The 23,283-nt window shown below is 41.3% G+C and overlaps 1 protein-coding gene across 16 annotated transcripts in view; it reads left to right on the top strand.

Moving 5' to 3' along the window:
* rims2a (regulating synaptic membrane exocytosis 2a) overlaps window positions 1–23,283 on the top strand; it is a 183,664-nt gene that overhangs the window by 105,080 nt on the left and 55,301 nt on the right. For 9 of the 16 annotated variants that reach the window (XM_028579479.1, XM_028579480.1, XM_028579473.1 and 6 more), the window contains 10 exons: window positions 671–717; window positions 1,000–1,112; window positions 6,210–6,340; window positions 6,796–6,967; window positions 7,550–7,703; window positions 10,168–10,236; window positions 12,670–12,808; window positions 13,096–13,197; window positions 20,020–20,205; window positions 21,981–22,087. In XM_028579479.1, coding sequence (XP_028435280.1) covers window positions 671–717; window positions 1,000–1,112; window positions 6,210–6,340; window positions 6,796–6,967; window positions 7,550–7,703; window positions 10,168–10,236; window positions 12,670–12,808; window positions 13,096–13,197; window positions 20,020–20,205; window positions 21,981–22,087 — 1,220 coding nt within the window. Of the gene's footprint in view, window positions 1–670; window positions 718–999; window positions 1,113–3,472; window positions 3,521–6,209; window positions 6,341–6,795; window positions 6,968–7,549; window positions 7,704–10,167; window positions 10,237–12,669; window positions 12,809–13,095; window positions 13,198–20,019; window positions 20,206–21,980; window positions 22,088–22,458; window positions 22,492–23,283 lie in introns of those variants that run through there. The other 7 variants (XM_028579478.1, XM_028579484.1, XM_028579481.1 and 4 more) reach the window with 4 other exon arrangements.

Raw genomic sequence — 23,283 nt, 5'->3', positions numbered from 1 at the left:
TTTTGAATCTGTAACGAGTAACGTCAGGACTGGGTCCCGTCCAGAGTGTCTGCCTGCCTCTTACCAATGGAATGCTGGGATAGCTTCCAGGCCCTTGTGACCATGAAAATAAGTTGGAGAGGATGAATGTATATAAGTCAAATGAAATGTTATTATTCTGCCAAGTGCTTAGTGCTAGCATGACATATACAGGTTTAAATGTTTTTTTTGTTTGTTTTTTAAGCAGTGTGCAGTACAGGTGCAGTCAAATGTGTGGCTTTTTTCAGGAATTTTTAATAATTCCTTACAGTTGAAATGAATGATGAATGAACAACATGCATGTCACAAACTAAAACCAATTAAAGCAGAAAAGATGCATCGGGTTGTGACTGCATCACTTTTATTGATATTTTTTTTCTCTAAAGCAATTCTAGTTCTTATGTCAGTAGGTTTATTTAGGCTGCGTCACTGCCTGCATTACTCTGCTTTGGGGGGACAGCGGCACCTTTGCTTTGCCAATTCCTCTATCTGACCTGCTTTGTGCTAAGGGAGTTGCTGGGTGAATGAAGACTAATGCGGTGCTTACGGTCATTAGAGCACAGTGCAGTCAGCATTAGCTCAAATTGATCCTTTCCATCCCCTCCCTCTCTCCTGTCTCACACACTCACGCTCTTTCTCTTCTTTTTTCCAGAGATATTCCAAGGATACCAGACAGCACACATGCACAACTGGAATCAAGTGAGTCTTGTCAAAATCTTTAGCCTATTACATTACCCCATTGTATCCTATTAATCAGCCTAGAAACATCAAGTGAAGGAAATGTCTATTAGAGTTGCTTCTGTCACTCTGCCTCTCTGTATTTCTCACGGCACGCTTTCTTGCCCTCTTTCTGTCTCTCTTCTTGTCTATGTCTTTCTGTATTCCTTATGACCATCCACCCTCTCTCATTTTATTTTCTTGATGTTACTAAAACCAACATCAGCACTAAATAGTCTGACTGTGTCGTCTCTGCGCTGTCAGGTTCGAGTTCTTTTGAGTCTCAGAAGATGGATCGCCCGTCCATCTCCGTCACGTCCCCCATGAGTCCCAGCATGCTGAGGGACGCCCCCCAGTACCTGTCAGGACAGCTCTCAGTAAGTGACCTCAGCATGACATACAGAAAAGCGCTTAACTTTGGGTTATTATTATAACCGGAGTCTTCGGGTCGTCCCCCAGGAAATTTTGAGCATCAAACGCTTCATTTCCTGCATTCTCGTGAATTTTTCTGCAACAATTTGTGCCTTTTCTGCATGCAAATGTCTTTATTTATGTAAATATTATTATTAATGAATCAATCTCCCTTATTGTTCAAACCTTTCTGCAGATTCAAAACATTACACGTATTTCCGGATGTTTTATTAGGAATTATGTTCATCTTAACAACAAATATCTGCTTTCCACAGCATTTAAACTCTTTGACTTCATTATCTCTCCCTCCCCCCCTGACTACATATGAAATCATCATTGTTAGATTGCTTTGACCACTGTTGAAACCGTATGAGTAAAATGAGTTATGCGTTATTATGTTTTGGAATATGCTTCTATACTCACATTGGGCATTTATATTGGGCTACCAGGCACAGCTTCTCTCACTCTGGCTGCTCAGCTGGCCCTTCACCAACCCAGCACAGGATTGTAGATCAGGTTACTGTGTGTGTTGTCTATTATCCTGTGTAAAAACCCTCCTGGGGTAAATGGGTAAAGGGCTGCATTAAAGCGAGAGATAAATCAGCTCTCAAATTCAGGGTCCAGCTGGGAAATAGCTTTAGCATCTAACACTTCCAGGACTGAAATGTCTTTTCTCACGACATCGATAGTTATGAGAAATACTTGAGTTTTACTGACATTGGGTTTAAAGACTGATGCCAATCTTAAAATGGAACCATTTTCAAATATACAGTACAGGCCAAAAGTTTGGACACACCTTCTCATTCAAAGTGTTTCCTTATTTTAATGACTTTTTGATAACTCTGCAAACCCTTGGTGTTCTCTCAATGAGCTTCATGAGGTAGTCACCTGAAATGGTTTTCACTTCACAGGTGTGCTTTGTCAGGGTTCATTAGTGGAATTATTTCCCTTATTAATAAAAAAAGCAAAGGGTGGCTACTTTAAAGAATCTAAAATATAAGACATGTTTTCAGTTATTACACACTTTTTTGTTAAGTACATAATTCCATATGTGTTCATTCATAGTTTTGATGCCTTCAGTGAGAATCTACAATGTAAATAGTCATGAAAATAAAAAGGAAATGCATTGAATGAGAAAGTGTGTCCAAACTTTTGGCCTGTACTGTATATATATATATTTTGCTTTTGGTGATTTCGAAAATCAGGAAAATTAAAAACAAGAAGTAATTTCACTACATTGATACCTTTAACACTGTGTCAGCCAATAAAAAAAACTAAAAAAACACTGAATTCTTCACACTCCAGATGCTACTTATGTTCTACGTGAAGCGACTGACGACCTGATGAGTAGAACAGTTCAGTTCAGTCAATAAACCTTGTAAGATCTGCAGTGCCCGCTGAGTAGGGTTGGGTACCGAAACGCGGTGCCAACAGGGCACCGGTTCCGACGTAAACGGTAGTAACGAGACCGAATAAGAACGAAAGTTCTTACGTTACCGTTAGCTAGTAGCTGGATTAAACCCAACGGTTAAAATTCTGACAGCTTACGTTAAGCGGTGTAAAGTGTGACTGTATTTCCCTGGAGAGGATCCCAACAGCGGGACGTAACAGTCTGACTGCAGCTGCAGAAAAACAACACAGACGGTGTGTTCACTTAAAACTTGCCAGACTTGTGGTGCATTCAAAGTTATTGTAAAATACCCTTTTCCCATCTGGTGCTTATTTTTGTTGTTTACCAGCAATTTACTGGTGAAATAAGTTATTGTTATTACATTATTAATCATTTAATTTGGACTATATGGCCTTAGCAATAAACAAGCCGTTCTTTAATAAAGGCACTGTTTAGGCACCAGCACCGTTTTAAAAGTATCGTTTTAGCACCGGTATCGGAAAAAACCCAAATGATACCCAACCCTACCGATGAGTAATTCTACACAGTAAAGAGCTGTCAGTATGATCACTGTTTGGAGCCGTCTTTAAAAAAAAATGTAGGGACAATGAGGGTTTAACATCACGTGACGCAAACTTTAAAGCAGAGCAGAAAAAGAGAGATGGTGGTAAGGCATTGATGATTACAAAGGGCCTATGTAGAGAAGAGCAAAGAAGCTCAGGGACAAGTAGTCAGAACGGCACAGAAACAATGATATACATTAAAATGAAAATAAGAATGAACCCACTGGCCTAAATTGCCCATCTGAAACTACAAACTTCTGTTGTTGTTAAGAGTGTATTGTGAGTTTCTGTTGTTGTTTTGTTGGGGTTTTGGTTTCATTGCATTTTATTTTCTTTTCCTTTTTTTTTTGCTGTTTAATTTTTGCTTATCCAGAGCCAAAGCCTTAGTAGAAGAACAACGCCTTTTACCCCTAGGGTCCAGGTAATTGGCCCTGTCTGAAGGGCACAATCTCTATTTGGTCTTTGCTCATTGACTGTTGACTGGCCTTTTTCTGTTTGTTTCCATACTCTGGAAAATGCATTTGTTGGGAAATGGCAGCTTCAAGTTTCCCTCAGTGCAGTGCATTGTGCCATTTTCTTCAATTTGATTTCTTGGTATCACTGTTATGATGAGAGTTGTTACTCATTTTAACCCGTTCACCTCATTATTCTTAGGTTATGCATGCTCAACTAATTTGAACAAAACACATACACATTTAAAAGAGACACTCTTCCATTGCCTGCTTTGACACCAGTAATTGACCCAACCTTGTGTCATACATTTTGGGTCTTTGGCAATGCAGGAGGGTGTCTCCCTGAACTTACTCAGGACAAAGGACTTGGGTTATCTTGTGCTTCAGTGTGATATGAACCCAGGCCTGGATATCTCTAACCCTAGACACATCTCCAGGAGAACTGCTCCATGTGCGTGTTGCAGTTGTGTTAATTAGCAGCTTATGGTTGATGGGTCTGCAGTTTCATGTTGCAGTGAAAAGATACCAAGTTCACCGTCCTGTGTTGGAAAACCAAATTGCATTTTCCCTTTCAGATGAGTGTTTAAGCAAATTGTACCTCCCCAAATAGCAAACTCCAAACCAAGCAAAGCTCTGAAGGCTCTCCTTTACTCCAAGGGTCTCTTTTAATCTGTCATCTATACTATCAGCCTGCTGTTTCTGTGGTTTCGTTTAATGACATACTTTGTGTGAATCTGTAGTTCTTGATTCAGTTAGCTTGAAGGTTAACACTCATGCTTTGGCATTTGGATATTTAACTGGCTGACACTGTAACAGTATGTTGTTTTGTACCCTCAACAAGCTTTAAATTGATCTGATGCGAGAATATTGTTTGTATGCACATTATGCATTGAGCATGTAGATGTGAGTTTTCAAATTTAGTGGGGTCTAAACATTGAATGGAGGTAAATAAGTAGGTTTGTGTGTGTGTGTGTGTGTGTGTGTGTGTGTGTGTGTGTGTGTGTGTGTGTGTGTGTGTTTGCGTGCATGCGTGTGAGTGTTTATGTATATACTCTTGGAAAAGTGTGTATGTTTCCGTTCATTCATTATTAGATGGACACATTAAGTAGTTTGCAATTGAACCACATGTACTATCACTAATAATCTTTAAGATTCTAAGATGAATCTTTTAAGAAAGACTTCACAGACAGCACAGTATTACATGATGATACATTTGATATAGTATTTTGGTGGGCTACAAGTGTAGAGATTATTTGGTACAATTTGTTTACCCATAAGCCCTCTGCTCTCTGTTTTTGCCTACATGAAGTCTATTGACTTGTCCTGAATGCTCTTTCTTGCGTTTGCTGCATGTGTAGCTGGTAGTTTTAAACGGCGCAGACCCTTTCCATAATCATATTTTTAGAGAAGTATGGACAAGAGCTTAGAAGTTTTATTTCTCATTTCATCTACTTTCTGTAAGGCCTGAGTTGGAGTTTTTTCTTCTTCTAAGTGTCTTCTTTTGGAGTCCATACTTCCCTTTTAGTGTGAACTGTCTTTCGATTCCTCTCGCAACAGCATGATTGATTTCTCCATATCAATGCCCATTGAATATCTGAGAGAACATTATTAGAGTCAACATCTTCACTTGTACAGTAGATGGTATCACTGTTCATTTTAGAGCTTGTTGCCTTTAGCATCTATTCAATTGACATTCAGGCCAAATGCATTTAGTTTGCATTTAATAAGCTTTATTCATCCCTGCAGGGGACATTTTTAATGACGAACATAAACACATATATTTTAACAACACTTTATGTAAAAGAAGAAAGCACACATGCATAGCACCCTGCACAAAAACACATCTTTTCGTTCAACATAATGACTAAAATATCACTCAGCTTTTAATATTGAAATTTTAACATTTTTAGCATTATCATACCATATTAACATTGATACAGTGAGTCCATGTTTTAATGATACACTTGAGCTCTGATAAATTGCACTGCCAAGCATGTAACGTGACATCATCTTAGCAGTTAGACATTATTCCTCCTTTCCCCTGAAGGGTAAATGCAGGAGAAGACTCTATGCTGTAGTCAAAAACTCGGTCGGAATGACACTGCATTTACACTGCTACATTTTGGTTTTTAAGCGGAATAATAATCTAAGAACTAATCTCTGTTTAAACTAACACGCCCAAACCGCAGGGTAAACAGGAGGCAGCATGTAGACGTCATGACCCATAACACCCAATCAGGTGGCGAAACATTGGCGTCATAGATAGATAGATAGATAGATAGATAGATAGATAGATAGATAGATAAATAGTCTTCTATTGTCCACTGTGGCCGTTGAGACTGCAACACAACCCCTGAGATTCCAAATCAAAATGGGGTCAGAAGTGTTTTCAAATGTCTCCGGTTTAGGGGCTCTGAAACGCCAGAGCAGGGGGAATGTGAGGTGTAAACGTAGCAAAAGATATTCGCTTTTATACCAAAACGTAGCAATGTAAATGTAGCCTGAGATTTGCACTAAAAGAAGTCACAAATGCACATGTAATAGGTTTATTTCTAATTTGATGAAGTTGTCTTCTCCTGCATTAGTCCCTCTGTGTGCTTCTATTCCCGTTGGCCCTGACCAGTGTCTCAGCAGGCTGTTTCTGCTCTGCCCCCGCAGGTCAAATTGTGGTATGACAAAGTGGGCCATCAGCTAATCGTCACCATCCTGGGCGCCAAAGACCTGCCAGCCAGGGAAGACGGCCGGCCCAGGAACCCTTACGTCAAAATCTATTTCCTCCCTGATAGAAGGTAAGAGTAGAAACAGTTACTGTTACCATTTTACCCACCCCACTTATTATTTAGCGTCACAAAAGTTCTGTCCATTGAGGAAGACATTAGATGGAGTTATTATACATTTTGGACAATGGATTCTGTATTAGTTTGAATTTCTTTGGAACAATAATGTGTTGTCACTAGGTCATGTGTCATTATTTTTCTGCATTAGCATCAGGAAAGGCTGTAGGGATATATGTGGATGTGTGTCTAAACACTTTGTTGGTCATTTAGTGCAGTTTTTGCACCTTGTTAAGCAGTTTGTTCTAATGCACTGATGAAGAAAGCAGGAAGAGGATATTTCATTCTCATCATCAGCATGCCCCGGTGATGTGTGCTCTGTGCTGTGTCGTGTTATTGACCTGTTGTATTCGTGGCTCTTCCCCCATCATGGTTGTAAATAAAAACAGTTTGAATTATTGTTCCTCTAGTGACAAAAGCAAGAGGAGAACAAAAACGGTAAAGAAATCCTTAGAGCCCAAATGGAACCAGACCTTTATGTATTCGCCGGTGCACCGGCGGGAGTTTCGGGAGCGCATGCTGGAGATCACTTTGTGGGACCAAGCCAGGGTGAGGGAGGAGGAGAGCGAATTCCTGGGAGAGGTAAGGAAACCAAAGGCCGCCCATCAGGGACACTCACTGACAGTATCTCAGCTAATCCTCTTGAATGGAGTCAAGACCCTTGACCCTTACAAGGGTCTGGTGGTCCAGCCTTTTTTCCAACATGGACAATGATCTTTGATGATTATATTTCATGTGTAAAACTGTAACGATAAATAAACACACCTTGGTAAGAGTGGAGGGATTGTTTGGGATTGACGCTGACTCTAAGAGCTCATTGAGTATTGTGGCACAAGTGTGTGTTGCTGTAATTCCATCACTGAGAAAAACTATGTAAGTTTTTGACCATTGGAGTGTAGGGAAGAGGATTAGGGCCACATGTGAAAAATGTATTTGAGTTTCAACTCAGAGTTGAAAGTCTGACTGTTTTCTCAGAATTATGACATTTTTTTTACTTAAACAAAAAACAAAAACACAGAATTCTGAGAAGAAAAGTCTGTTCTGTCTTTAAGCTCAGAATTCTGACTTTAAACTCGGACCTCAAATACATCTTTCACCTGTGGCCCTAATCCTCTTCCGTAGGAGTGAAGACATTTTTGACCGTGGCCTTTTTTCCTCTGGCAGATCCTTATCGAGCTGGAGACAGCTCTTCTGGATGACGAGCCACACTGGTACAAGCTGCAAACCCACGACGTGTCCTCCGTGCCACTCCCACGTGCCTCCCCGAACACACAGCGCCGCCAGCTCCACGGAGAGAGTCCGACACGCCGGCTCCAGAGTATGTAACACCTCTGCCTCTGCCACTGAGACACACACACACACACACACACACACACACACACACACACACACACACACACACACACACACACACACACACACACACACACACACATATACCCTTTTTTAATATCTTGAAATAATTAAATAATTTGATGAGGCAAGACAAGACATTTGTTGACAAAAGGCTGATTTATCAAACCATATGCTTAAATACATACATTCTACTCAAACCCAAGACAAGACATTAAATTGTGTGGCTACATTTTGAAACTTGCTAAACAATCTTGTCTACGATTGTACACAAAAAAATGGGAAATGAAAATTGCGGCACATAGGGAGGATCCTTCTTTTACAGTAATTCTTCCTCCTTTTGATTCTGATACAGCAGTGTTAGTTTAGCAGCATACAATTTAGGAAATTGGGCTCAAAATGTGAAATCCTTTACAAATAAAAACATGTTCCAAAGTGCAGTTGAAGCTACTGTGGCACTTCAGTCTGAGCAAAAAAGAATGTCCTCGTCTTGTTTGTTGAGACTGTGGACAGTTGTTGTTGTCACTGTGCTATTCCAACATGTGCTTTGTTGCCAGAACTGGCATGCAAGAAACAGACTTTAACAGGATAAAGCCAAGATAGACTTCAATGTGGCCAAATTCTTTGAGGAAGGTGAATAATCAAGCGCTGTCTTAACACATACATTATTACAGCACTTCTGGTCCCACTGGTTTTCTGTGTGGTTTTTGCGCATATTTTGTTTTTGCTATGCATGTCACATCAACCTTACTGCTTCTGCTTTTACAGACAAAGGCTCATATTCATACAACTCAGGTAAAGGCCCCCTGCACTCGCAGGCAGTGCTGCTCTGTGGAGTGTTTTTCTGTCCCCTGTAAAGATGCTACCTTCTGCCCTGATTCTCCACCTACCCTATTTTCCACAAAGGGTGTATGTCTCTGCTGCCTTACATGGAGTTCAATGAGGGGAGCGCGTGTACGTTTTACACGACTGGTTTGAAATCCGCTCAGGGTATCTGACACATGCACGTTTTGGGGGAACACAGCTTTAGGACACAGTGGTCTCTCCCTCTCTGTGTATTCACTTGTAAACTATCTCACAATCCCATCCTGCAACCTGAAACCATATCCTGCTAAACTTGATGTTATAAAAGACAAGGCTATGTTCCAGTTCTGGCAGACACAATATACTTTGATTTTGACCAATTGCTTTTCCTCTGTGATGCATATTTCTTATTTATTTTATATATTCTTTTATTTTCAGTTACCAACATTTTCCCTTTTAAAAATGCACAAAATGCTTTTGCCCAGATGCAAACTTTGATTCTACTTTGCTTGTGTTTGTGTGTCTTGAATGTGAATATGTTCTTGAAATTGTCCTGCTTACTTCCAAAACATCTGCAGTATATTAGGTTAGAGAAACGGAAAAAATAATAATAAAATAATAATTTTCTAGAATTGTATTTCCTCGAAAAACAAACCCCAAAACAGCAAATTTTCTGACTTTAAACTCAGAATTCTGACTTTAAACTCAGAAAATTAAAATATTTTTTTATATTAATAATATATATATATATATAATATGATAATAATAATATAATATTTTTTGAGTGTGCCGTTCTCATCACTGTTACATTCTGTGACCAGCTATACTGGTTAACGTGCTTCAGACGACTGTAATGGAGTCTACGTTACGCAGGACTGCTTCACTTAAGGCTCGCTCGCTGCCCCCAGCAGGATGATTTTCTGGGCGTTTGCGTAAGTGTGAGGCGAAAGAGCTGACAGCTGGAAAAAGTCTCAAGCCAAAAGAGATGAGAGGTTGGGAGCGGCACTGCCAGAGTGCAGCACTTGTCATTTCTGATAAAGCACACTTGTCCAGTTGATTTAAGTTGACTTAACGTTGAAGGCGGTGGGGTTGGGGGGAGGAGGCTCCAGGGAGGGGGGTCATGCTTTAAAGAGAGGGGGACAGGGAGGGGCCATAAGGCTACTGGGAAAGATGAAGAAAGAGCTGTAACGCCATATCACTTCTCCCCCCACCCCTCCATTGAATGTGTCATTTAAAAGTGCCACCGTTCAGATGAAGAGAGATCTGCGTTTTTTTTGTTGAAGTGGAGCAATGAAATGCAGCATTATTTGTCACAGCCGACGCATATTTTCATATATATTATCCAAAACACTTTCTTGCAGGATCGTTTGTTGTATCTGTAGAGCGTGGTGACACGAGTACATTGGATGAACATCATTCCGTTAGAACCTTCAGTACAACCAGTAAAGATAACACTCAGACCAGAGAGGCATACAACTAAATAAAATAGGTGAATAAATGAACTAGGTAATGAAAATGACTTCTCCCTCTTCCCCCCATCTCTCTCTTTCTCTCCTCATCCAATTCTGCACCCCCTTTTGTCTCCTGTGTTTCCCCATGTTGCTCTCTGTCTCTTTATTTCAAAGGATCCCAGAGGATAAGTGACAGTGAGATCTCAGACTACGATTGTGAAGATGGTGTTGGGGTAATAACAGGTAATATATTAAGGTCATGAGACGTATGAGTACACGAGAATAAAATCTTTGGTAATACAAATGAATGAAATATGAAAAAAAACACCAGTCTGGAGGTAAAGTACCAAATAGTTTCTAACCAGGCCATATTATAATATTTATTATTTTATTATTACCTCCTACATGTCACCATCTGTCAAATGCTTTCTAGGCCTGAACAGCTTACAATACTGTTATGTATCATATTAGCAGGGTAAAATGGTGCAGCCCATCAGCAGCAGAGAGATTTTTTCTGAACTGCTAGTTGTTGTTCTGCTGTACTCACCGAGGCTCCAGCAGCACGCCCACGCTGCACATCAGAAAAGGAGACGCTCTGCTCTGCCGTTACCAGCCACCGAAAAAGTCAGAAAGGAAGACTGAAAAATACTTAAAATTTGCCCACTTGAGATGTCAACCTCGGAGGATATTTTGCTGAAATACAGTAGCTACCAAAGCCATCGAAATAAATAGAGGCTTGCTTTTGTTTTCTCGTGCAAAAGATAATGTTGGCAAGCACTATGTTCTTTGCTATCCTCTTTCAATTAAAATCAGCCATCTTTTTGTTCTCGCACTTGAAGACCACAGAAATTGTGCTGCCCTTGTTTGCAGGAACGATGTTGGTAAATTGCAGAATGGAGACAGCTGCCTGCACTGTTGATTAAGCGTGTGGTACTTGTTTCACATCCCTATTAGCAGACACAGGCCACGGAAAACAAGAGAGGTAAAGAATGTAGAGAAGAAATGCATTGGAGAGGGAAGAGAATAGATTCCGTCAGACAGATAGACAGAGCATCGGCCTGGGCTTGCTGATGATACTGTAGCTGAGGGAAATCCCCCTCCTGCCTCTTTAACATTCTCATCAGCCCCTCACTGCCTCACCATGCCCAGTCACCTTCACTTCATTCACAGTGGAGGGAAAACCCCTTCGCTCAGCTCTGGTCACACCCTCCTCTTTACACGGGCTCCACCATGTCTCAGTTCACCCTGCAGCCTTTGTATTAAACTGCTGACGCTATTACTTTCAAATGAGGAAGAAAAACCTGTTTTCATTGCACTTTATTTTACGGTATACCAACTGCCAGGTCACTAATTGTCTGGTACATACAGGACAGCAGTGGACTGCACACTAGTAATTACTCCACATCACAAGCCTATGTAATCCTGTGCCCCGTGTTATGTATAATTTCTGTTATTGGACTCTTTTGATGCAATGGAATTTTAGAAATGAAAACAGTACATTTAATCTTGCTTTGATCCTACTTCTGCTCTGATGCACTCCTCTTGTGAATCCCTATTAATTGTCAGTAAAGGTTCTTCTCTTCATATGTGCTTAACAGGCAGGCTGTACTCATGCGTGAAGCAGCATGTCAAGAGGAAGAATAGACTTAATTTGGCTCTGCATGGAAGTTGATTGCTCTGCTGCAGGAGGCTCTGTGTTGGTGCTGCTGTTTAGAAATGGCAGATGTGTTCCTTTTTTAAATCTAATCTGCATCATAATGATGAAAGTATATTGTTGATTTGTTCTCTTTCTTTCTGCTTCGTCTTTAGCTAGTGTTTATTAAAATCTGTATAGAAATGGTAGAAGTACATTGTGCAGCGTTCAGTTTTTTCGGAATTTGACTTGCATCTGCTTGGATCGTTTAGTTTGGAATATGTAAATTGATTGATTGTTTTAACTATTATGCACAGCTACCTCCCATCAAAAACAAACTACCATATTTATATGTCAAACTTTCTTAAGTGTAGGCCAACATTTCTTAATTTCTTCAATTTTTCTTACCTTTTCTTCTTTTTCAACTTTTGATTCTTTTTAATGTGCTATACACTCTATTGAATATCAATCAACTCTAATAGCGCTAAGCATTGACCTTAACCATGGCTGCTTGCCATGTCTGATTATCGGGTAATGAACTCTTTCAAGTTCAATGGACTAATCAGTCTTTCAGAGAAAATTCATTATAATGTTTCAGATTTTTTTTGAACTGCTATGTTCATGTTTAATGCACTATGTTAACACAGCAGATGAATTCCACCTGTATTAAAACTTAGTCCTCATCTTTGGAATGTAGAGATTCAGCATACTGACAAAAGAAAATCTGTGACTGTGCAGATTAGCACCGTTTTATAAAGTTTGGTCTGTTTCTTCTAAGTTATTACAGAGCGGGGTTACACTGGATCTGCACCATTAGCTGTCATATGTTTTCATTATCAAATGCTACAGATTTAGCCATATCAGTCACTCAAGGTGTTGAAGTTAAATTAGCACAGAAATTGAGTTTGACTTTTGTATTTGTCTTGCAATTTAAAGCCCGCCTCTGCAATCATTTTGGTATCAGAATATTATTATTAAAAAGAAAAGAAAAAGAATCTTGTCCCTCTTTCCCTCCCTTTCTTTATCCACTCTTGTCTTCACAGACTACCGGTCCAATGGCAGAGACTTCCAGAGCTCCACGTTGTCTGTCCCCGAGCAGGTGATGTCGTCTAACCACTGCTCTCGGTCGGACGATATTAACCGGGCGCGGTCGCGCTCTCCCAGCGTTCCCCCACCCTCCAGGTAACTAAAGCTCAGTCAACTTCCTGGGCTTGATTTCTGGGTGGACACTGTGTTATGATTTTGTTTTGGATATGGATGTATTTAACACCCTGTTGATATATTTCAATATATTTAACGTCCATGCGTTATTAGGGATTGTCCTGCCACATCACCCCAATGTATGAATGCGGTATTTCGGGCGGTTACTCTGAATGCCTCACATAAACACGAGGCCATGTGCCTCCTGGCCACTAAGGGGCAGTGTGTAAACTACATGACGGGTGATCCAGTCCACTTCTGTCACACAGCAGAAGTCTGGACCCAGCCTTTGACCTTAGGCCTTCTCAGTACAGCTCCTCCACTAGAGTGGACCACCACAGTGTGTCCGAAGATAACTACTCACCTGACAGGTACACACAAACACTCTCCAGCTTGCACTTGTGTACAGTAGATGCATGCACATACGCGGGCATGCATGAGCTGATGCTGACAGGCACAAGTGGGGGCTGATGAGTAGACATGCAGGGAGGTGTTTGTGCATTTGCCTTAAACTCTCTGGAAGGTGATGTTGTCTGTGAGCTTTTGATATTTCTTATATTCTTGATTTTATAGAGCAACCTTCTCCATTCCTTGGAAATATTGCTCATGACACAGTGGTGTGGATTCCCTATCTCTTAATACTTGCTTCCTCTATCTTCCTCTCATCATTTATATAACAGTATTTCTTAAGAAGAGGAATCTTGGGTGACTGGGTAGCTCAACTGGTAGAGCGGGCGCTCATATATAGAGGTTTACTCCCTGATGCAGCGGCCGTGGGTTCGAATCTGACCCACGGCCCTTTGCTGCATGTTATTCCCTCTCTCTTCCCTTTCAAGTCTAAGCTGTCCTATACAAATAAAGGTCTAAAATGCTCAAAAATAATCTTGAAAAAGAGGAATCTTATCCTTAAAAAGAAACAAAATACAGCAAACAGCCAATAAACAGCATGATCCTCAAAGATAAAAATGAAGTTGTTAATTCACCAAATCATCAGAAAAGTCGTATCACAGTTAAAATCCTACATGGACACAAGATTTTGGTAAGACTGCACTGTGTAATTACACGCACTGAGTAATTAACAATTAGCTTTGTTACCATCTTCGATTCAAGAGGCTGAAATTATGGAGGACACATTCAGAGCCAATGCTCATGCAAATGCTGCATACAGTATACATTATCTGCATGCATCTCGCTATCTTTCTGGAAATGGTGGTCAAGGGGAAGTGGTCAGTTATCCCTCATCAGCACTTATTTTCTGTGAGGGTTGGAAAATGTTGCTCCAAGAGTCCAATCATAGCCTTGGCACTGCCAGGCCGCAGCTACTTCCCCCTGTCCAATTAACTTTATTTGACTATTTCAGAGGCTTGGCCTAAATCATTGTCAGACGCAGAAAATGCACTCATCTAAATTGTCTGGGACAGTGCTCACTTGAGTGTATTTCAGCTGCTTTAATTAACAACGTCCGGTTATTTATTGAAAACAGTTGAAAATGACACAGGAAATGAGTCATGGAGAATTTGGAATTGTACCAGAACTCCGACAATATTAAAAGATTTCCTCTAGAATCTGTATAGCTTTTTATGAGGCTGCTTTTTTTTGTGTAAAACGTGTCTTTTTCTCTGTGACACCGAGCAGGTTTTAGGTGTTTGGACTGTGCTGTTCTGTTCTTTCCTCCGTGAATGCTTCGGTGTACCACTTTCATCTGTCTTTGTGGTAAAGCTGAGGAAGACATCTCCTCGCCATCCGATCTCTCAGCCTCTCTTTATCTTCCTCGCCTGTTTTTCCTCTTTGAAACTGTTACATCAACCTTTCCTATGAGCTTTCTCAGTCTCTTTACATCCTATTTCTTTGAGAAATCTCTCGTTCTCTCTCCCTCAGTTTCCTCACCCCTCCATCTGTCTGCCTTTGATTCTGTCTATCTCCAATCCTTTCTCTCTCTCCCTCTCTTCTTCTCCTCCTCCTCCTCCGCTTCTTCCTCGGCGCCATCTCAGATCCATCTCTGTCTTCTCTTCTCCCTCCATGTGGTTGCAGCCATTTTCTCACCCTACCTCGAACCAGACATACTCAGCCTATCGATGATCCTCAAAAGGACCCCAGGTAGACCTGAGCATGCATGAACCCGCAACCCCCGCAACCCCTTTCTTTTCTTAAGGGAATCTTTCAGTTGGTTGTTGAACACATGGCACTGACACATGCCACTGACACTATGGCATGTTTTTCTGTCACTGTAAGAACCTCATACTGTAGTAGTAACTTGACACTCAGGCTAACTTAGGGCTGGGTATCCGTGAATTCGAAACTTGGTTCCTGAGCGATTCTGACAATCGAATAAAACCAATAAAATCCATTTTAACAAGAAGAAATTACAACATTACTGTACAATTACATTTTTTTAAGGGTGAGGCTATTTGCACCCCTGGTACAATTAGCTGTATGCTATTTGCACCCTGGTGCAATTAGAAGTGTATGCTATTTGTAGCCTGGTGCAATTAGAAGTGCTATTTGTACCCTGGTGAAATTAGAAATGAATGCTATTAGTACCCCGCCGGTGCACACAGCAATGTGTTCTATTAATACCCGGTCTGGTACAAATATCAATGTATGCTATTTGCACCCCTGTGCATTTACAGTACCTTGGCATATATTTACACACAGTACCACTCCTCTTGCCTAAACTTAACCAACCCAACCAGAGAAGGCATATTCATGAGTCTTCCCCTACCACCCTGCAAAAAAAGAAAACATTTGCGTTCGCGGGTCCTGACTTGCGCAATTTCATGCAAATTATCCAATCCAAATTTACCATATCTCCAAACTCCCATATCAAAGGTAAGCGTACTAACCACTCACCTAGCAGTTCTTTCAGGAAGTTGAACAACTGTTTACCACTTGGTTTCTTCAAGCCTCGGTTGCTAGGTAACCATACTGTATACAAAAAAATAGGTACTAACTAACAAACCAACGGTTGTATGCTTTCACTGAAGACAGAAAGCGCAACTGTAGTATCCATTTTCCGCTAGAAATTCAATTGTTATAAACTTTAGAGACAAAACTTCCCTAATATGCCAGTTTCTGCGGTCATGGAAGATGAACGTCCGCCATAATTTCGGTGCACGCGAGCAACGTTTTTTTGTTGTTACGTCACAAGGTGTAAATAGCTCAGCTGTGTGGCCGAAGCTATTCGTACCGGGGGTGCAAATAGACACTTCGTTTTTTTAATGTTTCAGCTCCTTTACCTTTACCTATATGACGCAAAGTCAAGCCTCTCAAAACACAACAACACACACACGAGCCCCGTCTCTGTGCGTAACGTCGAGTTTTTCCTACATGCCTCTACAATGTGTAATGTTAGACAGCCAATTGCGAGCAGTATCTTGGTAGAAGCATGCTGCATGCTTATTGGCTCACTGACGCTGATGAGATCTACTCCTTTAGGTATTGAAATTTGGTATAATTCTATGGAGTCAATTCGGTCGGTGCCTAAAAAGTATCAAGATTCGGTACCCAGCCCCACCCTAACTACACTGTGTTAAGGAAGTAAACACCACACCACATAGTTTTTGATGCACTGAAGAGGCTGCTTCCTATTACCCGACCATTGTCAGTGCCATCAGTGTTGTGCTGTGTTAAGTATATATTTCTTCTGCAAAAATCAATTATATACATAACCTATTCATTAGCTTTTAGTGGTGCAGTATATTGAAGAAATGAGTGACTCTGTGGCCATACACTTCATCCATCCAGTATCAGCATTGCTTATTCTCTCTTTTCATCATCTCAGTCATTCTCATATTAACATTCTTCTCATCTCCAAAAGTGGATCACGCGAGCAGGTGTGATTCCTAGATGAGCTAAATCCTCATTTTCACCTTATCCACCAAAAACAAAGTGACGATGGCAATACTGAAAATGGATAAGTGTTCTATGTTTGTGAAGCTTTGTCCAGCAGAGGTGGTTTCTCCTGCAAACATGTTGATTCATTCGTAGCGAAGAAGTGTATGTTTGCCGTCAGTCTATATGTAATCACTGTAGCTCTGTGGGAAGTTCAGACGGAGAACGGATAGAGTCTATAATGGGAATACAAAAGGTGTACTCCACGTTTTGTTCCTTTGCAGGTTTTTTTTTTAATTCCATGTTACTTCCCCTTTTGCTGAAAAAAAAAAAATTAAATGCTGACCAGTTGTGATATTTTTTCGCCAGCCGCAACCATCGCGTGTATCCGATCTGCCGAGAGGAAGCAGTCAGGTTACTTCGTTCCACTAGGATGGCCCGCGCCTATTCTGAGGGCGCCTACTCCTCCGACTATGACTACGAGAGGTATTGACATGCACTGCTGCTGCATCTGTGCATCCGCCATCTTGTGGTCTCCTCAAGTTGTCCCTCGTCCGTCTTTAATTTACCCGTGATTGTACATGTGATGACACAAAATGATATCCTGTCTGATATCGGTTTTTGTTAAAGCGTCATCACAGCTCTGAAGTTGTGTCGATGTAAAACAATAGCACACAACTCCCTCTGTATGTTGAGGCTCAGAGCTATTTGTGTTGCTGATGCCAGCTCCATGTATACTGGTTGTTGAGTAAAGTGCTGGCCAGCACCTGACTGTCTCTTCGTTGATGTCCTTGTTCATGTACCCATGCACATTATACCAACAGTGGTATGTTGCTCTGAGTCGTGTGTGTATGAATTTTAGTGTTGTCCAGTTGTTTTTTTTTACAAGCAGCTGCTTCTTGCTCTCCTATACAATGGCATCTGGGATGCATTGCTCTGGGCTGCACAGTAGCTTTGTAAATCCTCTGTTTGCCCTTTGGCTTCTTATGTCTAGCCAAAATGAGCTGCCAGGGCCGTTTCAAGCACCCATAGAAAGGCCTGCTGACACCCATCCATCTCCAGGACCCACGCCAGCGTTCTAGTGCACCAATAAAAAGAAAGAACTCACATCCCCCCCACCCCTTCTAGAGAAACGCTGTAAATGACGCCACTTTTTTCTGTCTTCAATCTTTCGCCTGCTGCCATCTGGCTTTCAGTCAGGAATAACGTGACGTTTGTGCCACTTCTCTCCTCTCCGGGAGGAAAAAAAGTGATGAGTCCTCAGAACCCAGCCCGAGAGCCTGACTGACTTTATTAAAGTGTCACAAAGTTTCCCTGAGGCCCAGCTTGGCTCGACTTCAGGCTCAGCCTATAGCCTAGATAGCCATTAACGAGAGCCCTCCGTCTTCTTGTCTCTCCCTTTCTTTTGGTCTGAAAGGAAAGTAGCTAGCACCTCATTGTCATTCACAGAGGAATAGAGTAGATTCGCTCTCCTCTCTTCATACGGTTTGTTTCTGTCTGCACCCAGGCAGAGTAAAAGCAACACTAAGAACTGAAAAGAAATGAGGGCAGAATAAAGAAACAAAAGGCAAATGGAAGAGGAAAAAAAGACGGAGATGAGCAACAGAGAGCATTAGTAGAGTTTGAGCCTTTTGACAAGTGTCTTAGTTTAGGTGGTTTCCCCCCAGAACATGAGACAATGTGTGTCGTGGTTCTGTTGTTTAAGTGCATCGCCCCAGAGTGTACCCTGAGTGGGACAAAGCCTGCAGCGTAAACGCATCAAAACAGCAGCTTTTCCAAGTACAGAAAACTAATATTTGGACTCAGTTTGAGAAAATAGTGAGCAGTGCTGTTCCACAGTTCAGTATGTTTATGTCATGGCTATATCCATCAAATTACACCTAATGAGAAGTTTGATTTGTAACAGACATAACCTTCACATTGCCCATTAATCCTGGGCCATAACAACCTCACAATGTGAATCCACTAAATGATAATGTCCACCATCACTGTAAATGACTGCAGATTAAGAATGTTAAAGGCTACTTAAGGTCACTGACTGATGAGCCTTTGTTTTGCTATTGGAGATAGAAAGGACATCTCCTCTACTGGACAATTTTTCATACTGCAAAAGGCTACAGACACTACAAGGCTTTGACAAGATTGACCGATTCATTCAAATTGAAATGATTGAAATGAGTTTGAAGTAAAAGTTTTTCTTCCACATTCTCAAAAATGTTCAACAAAGCCATGATTTAGAAGAAAATCTTTTGGTGTCTATTAGCCTTATTAGAAGCAGCTCCCACCTATTTGTATTGTGCATACACAAACTCTCTTGCGCTTCAGAATAAGAATGGTATAATGCTTTGGTTAAATACTGTTTGTTTTATTTATGAACTTCTGAAAAGGATACGATTTACAAATGTTACAGTTTCACAAAAAATATTTCCTTTGCTTTTGTGATAAGTGCAGTGTGATTAAGTTCTATGAAAATGTTTTTTTTCTTCTTCTTCTTTTCTCTCTGCAAAGTTAAACAATATCCATGTAAATTATCAGTGATTTTCCTTCATTGAGAACCCTCACCTGCCTTTTGTTCTCCAGCTCTTCAGATCAACAAGATTTGCCTTTATCCTCACTGTGCCAAAATACTTATGACGGCCGGGCATTTTTCAGGAAATACCAGATATAACGAGCCAAATGCAATGTAAAGACACACTTCACTTTTCCCTCACATTTCACTCTACCTGAAACAGACTGCAAATGAACACCCACCCACCACGTGAAGAGAGACAGCACATTGTCCCTGCTAGGTCTGCACTACCTGAGGACTTCACTCTTCATTCACTGAGCCCTTTTAACATGAAAGTGGTGTTGTCTATTCTCCAAGAGTTGCTGAATAATTTCATTTTTTCACTTTAAAAGACCATACATGTATTGTTGCTTGTTTCAACCAATTTACTGCAAACATTTATGCAAATCATATAAACTTGACATTACGGCAGACCAGTGTCCAAAGTAGGCTGTAGGGTCATTTTTGAATGTGTGTTTTCTACTTTACATGCGTTATTAATATACATTCATTTCAATACAGCTTACAGCTTATGGAGACATGTTTGGTAGTCCATGACAGTGAATATCATGTCAATTGCAAAAAGGCCTACATGATAAGGAAACTGGTCAGCAATAATGTTGAATATAGTATGTGATTTGTATCAAATGGGTTAAAACGTGCAAAACAGCCCAAGTATGCTGCTTAAACACATGCACTTCGGAGGAGTTTTGAGGGTGCAGCTAATTTCCATACTGTCCATCCTGCCAGCATACTGTCCCTGCCCTGCTGGGGCCCCACTGAGCACCTGCCTATCTCTCAATAACCTCTGTAGGAACCACGGAGCCATGGATAGACACGAGTATCACAGCAGGTCCCGCTCTGCAGACCAGCGTCCCACTATAGAGCGCCCCACATCCCGCTCGCGCTCCACTGAACGCCCCCACGACTCTTCGCTCATGAGGTCCATGCCGTCTCTGCCATCTGGGAGGTCCGCCCCCCCCTCACCTGCCTTGACGAGGTGTGACCCAGATCGGAGACGCTAACCATCTTAGCACAGGAGCAGACTGGAGTTTTTAGTTGTACAATCATTTCCCTGAGGCATAGCTATTCTGGCAGGAGGGATAATTTAAACATTAACTTAAAACATCAATAAGTAGACTAAAATAACACAGTGGCATTGTTAGACTAGAGCCCAGTAAATGCATTAAGGCCAATATTATGCTGCTAACTGGGGAATATGCAATATAGACATACAGAGGTCTTGTAACTCACAATATCTAGCTACCAGGCTAGCTACATAGTTTACCCAAATAGCTTCATATTAGGCTATTTAGATAAGCTAGGTAGCCTGCTGGACTTTGTGACATAGTAACAAATGAATCAAAAGAAGTCATTGTTTTTTATATTTTTATTGACAGTTGTTTTTCCTTGCTAATTTACAAGTCTAGCTTCTAAGTAGACGATAACTACTTTGTAGAAATCTGCCATTCTTTTTCTCCAACACTGAGGTTTGAATCAACCAATAGGATTCTTTCTTCCCCCAGAGCAGCTCTGCCTCTGCTAAATGTTTGCATCCCTAGAACCTTTGTAGAACTCCACCAGTTCAGACCCCGTCCCATGAGCTCCCACCCACCCTGAGCCTGACTAACTCACATAATGAACCCCCCCCCAAAAAACCACATCACTTCCACCTACCTCCCAATAACCTGCTTCCCTGCCTCACCTCACCTCACTTCACCCCACCCACCTAGCCACTTTCTGTTTTGTCCCCAAAAGCACCAGTGCTGTATTTTGGTTACACATGTTCCAGGCACGACAACCCTGACACCGTAGACGGCGTGCTGATGTTTTTTTAATTTGGAACACACTGCTCATACGCTTGCGTGAGTATAGCAGTGATGGGCCAACATTTTACTTTGATTTCATTACTAACATCAACTGAGGCCGTTTATCCTGTGATGGCATTCTCTTCTGTTCTTTTTCTTCTTTTGTTTTGAGTTGAAGCCTTTTGGGGACAGTCTGAACGCATGGTCGCACTGGTCTGCTGTTTCTGCATTGAACTCTTCTCTCCTTGCAGCCTGATGAGTGGACTGTACATGCGATTCACACCTGGCATCTGTTTATTTTTATTGCAGCTCAGTTCCCTACAGTTGATGTGTCCCTCCACTCCCATGCCATGTGCCAAACGTCATTGCTGTGTGCATTGGTTTGATATTTGGAGATCCAAAACACTTTGTAGATTAAAAATAATCAGGAACAGCTTTACAAAGTTACTAAGTGCAAAAATATTAGCACAATGTAAAAGAATGTCAAGCTGTAATCTGGTAACATTGAGCTATAAAACAACTATTAGTTCTGTCACATAGCAAACCCAACTCTCTTAGTTGCACATTGGTACAATTGCTGTCACTGAATATCTCCAACTGAGATTGACAGTGACACGCATCAAAACAAGTACATATGTGAACATATATTTAAAGTAGGATGGTCTAGACCTGCTCTATATGAAAAGTGATACAAGATAGATTCTGTTGGGATTTGACTCCACTTGCCATACATTTTATGCTAAATTAAAACTGATATCAGTCTGCCATCATAGTAGATAGCTTTACTTTCTTTTTTATGTTAAGCTTTACCTTCTCCAATCAAAGTTATAGCTTTGCCTTTTTTGAGAATTCCTTTACTTACTTTCACACTGTGATGTGGGTGGGACACAGCCAGGCCCTGCATCCACCCCCAGATCTTGTCCTAATCTGTTTCTCACCCCATTGTCCACTACTCTTTGTCATGTAGGGCGCATCCTCGTAGTGGATCAGTCCAGACCAGTCCCACCAGTACCCCCATGTCCAGTAGACGAGGACGCCAACTCCCACAGCTTCCACCCGCGGGGAAAGAGAGAAGTAAGTCCCCTGGTTGTTTTCTGTTCGTATTACAGGTTTACTGTCTGCAAAAAGACGCACAGAACAGCCATGTCTATTAGTGCGATAGTGTGTTTCTGTCCAGTACCTCCTAATGATATCGTTTTTATTTGGTGGCCCAGCTGATTGGGGCTGAGGAAGAGCTTTGGTTTCACAGCAGCTGCTGACTCTCACACTTTACTTTTGACTTGAGACATGAAGGATTTTTATTTTCTGATGGAATCTTTTAGTATGAGCTATGAACATATCTTCTAAGCAAGGATTTTCTTTGTTGTTTTATGCTGTATTGGTGTTTACTCTTGCCTTTCCATCCATAACATCTCTACTCGGTTCCTTTTCCATTTCTCTCCCAGAAGATGGAGACGAAGGAACAGAGCCTTGTGAAGGTCTGTACCTGAATGTATGGGTTTAGTCTTTCATACTGGGCGTGCTGGTTGAGCTGCACCTCACTCTGAAGGCCAAAACTCTGTCTGCAATGGCGGGTGGCTGGGTTTACTGGAGGCTGAGCTTCCTCTGTGCTCCTTGAACCCTCCCTCTGTTGCAGCTGTGTTAAACAGACACTTTAGATGTTGTGTGCCATTGTGTTGTACTTACCCGTAGGCCTGTCTGGATTCTACTATTGATTGCACCAGTGTTGTGTTTGAATGTTGCCTCCCTGTCTCCATGTTTTGAGTTATACTCTCAATATATTTGTCTGGAAGTTATTGATTTATTTGAACTATTTGAACTGCTGAGATACTGACATAATGGTCTGTATCTACTAAACAGAGTATCTTAAGGCTTTTTACTGTGATGAAGGCACCATAGTTTGATCTTTCTGACAGCTTCAAAGTGACATTTTGAAGTCTTATTTGTTCCTCAGCACTCCTTTAACAAACATTATGTGTTGTAGCGACTTTTGACGTGTGCTGTAAGTAGAGCCGCAATGAAATCAGACGCAGTGGAAAACAAAGACTGTCGTAGCTTTGCAGAGACTGGGTCAAAGATAGTGAGGGAGGGGGGGAAGCTCAGGCAGTTCTTGTCAAAGCACTCGCAGAACTCTTTCATCATTGTCAGAGTCCATGAGGGCTTTCCCTGTCTTCTGTACAGCAGCCAACAAGGCCCTCTCTCTCTCTCTCGCTCTCTCTCTCTCTCTCTCTCTCTCTCTCTCTCTCTCTATATATATATATATATATATA

Source organism: Perca flavescens, chromosome 6 (genome assembly GCF_004354835.1).
Source record: "Perca flavescens isolate YP-PL-M2 chromosome 6, PFLA_1.0, whole genome shotgun sequence".
Taxonomy (NCBI): Eukaryota; Metazoa; Chordata; class Actinopteri; order Perciformes; family Percidae; genus Perca; species Perca flavescens.
This window is presented reverse-complemented; position numbering and strand designations above follow the sequence as displayed.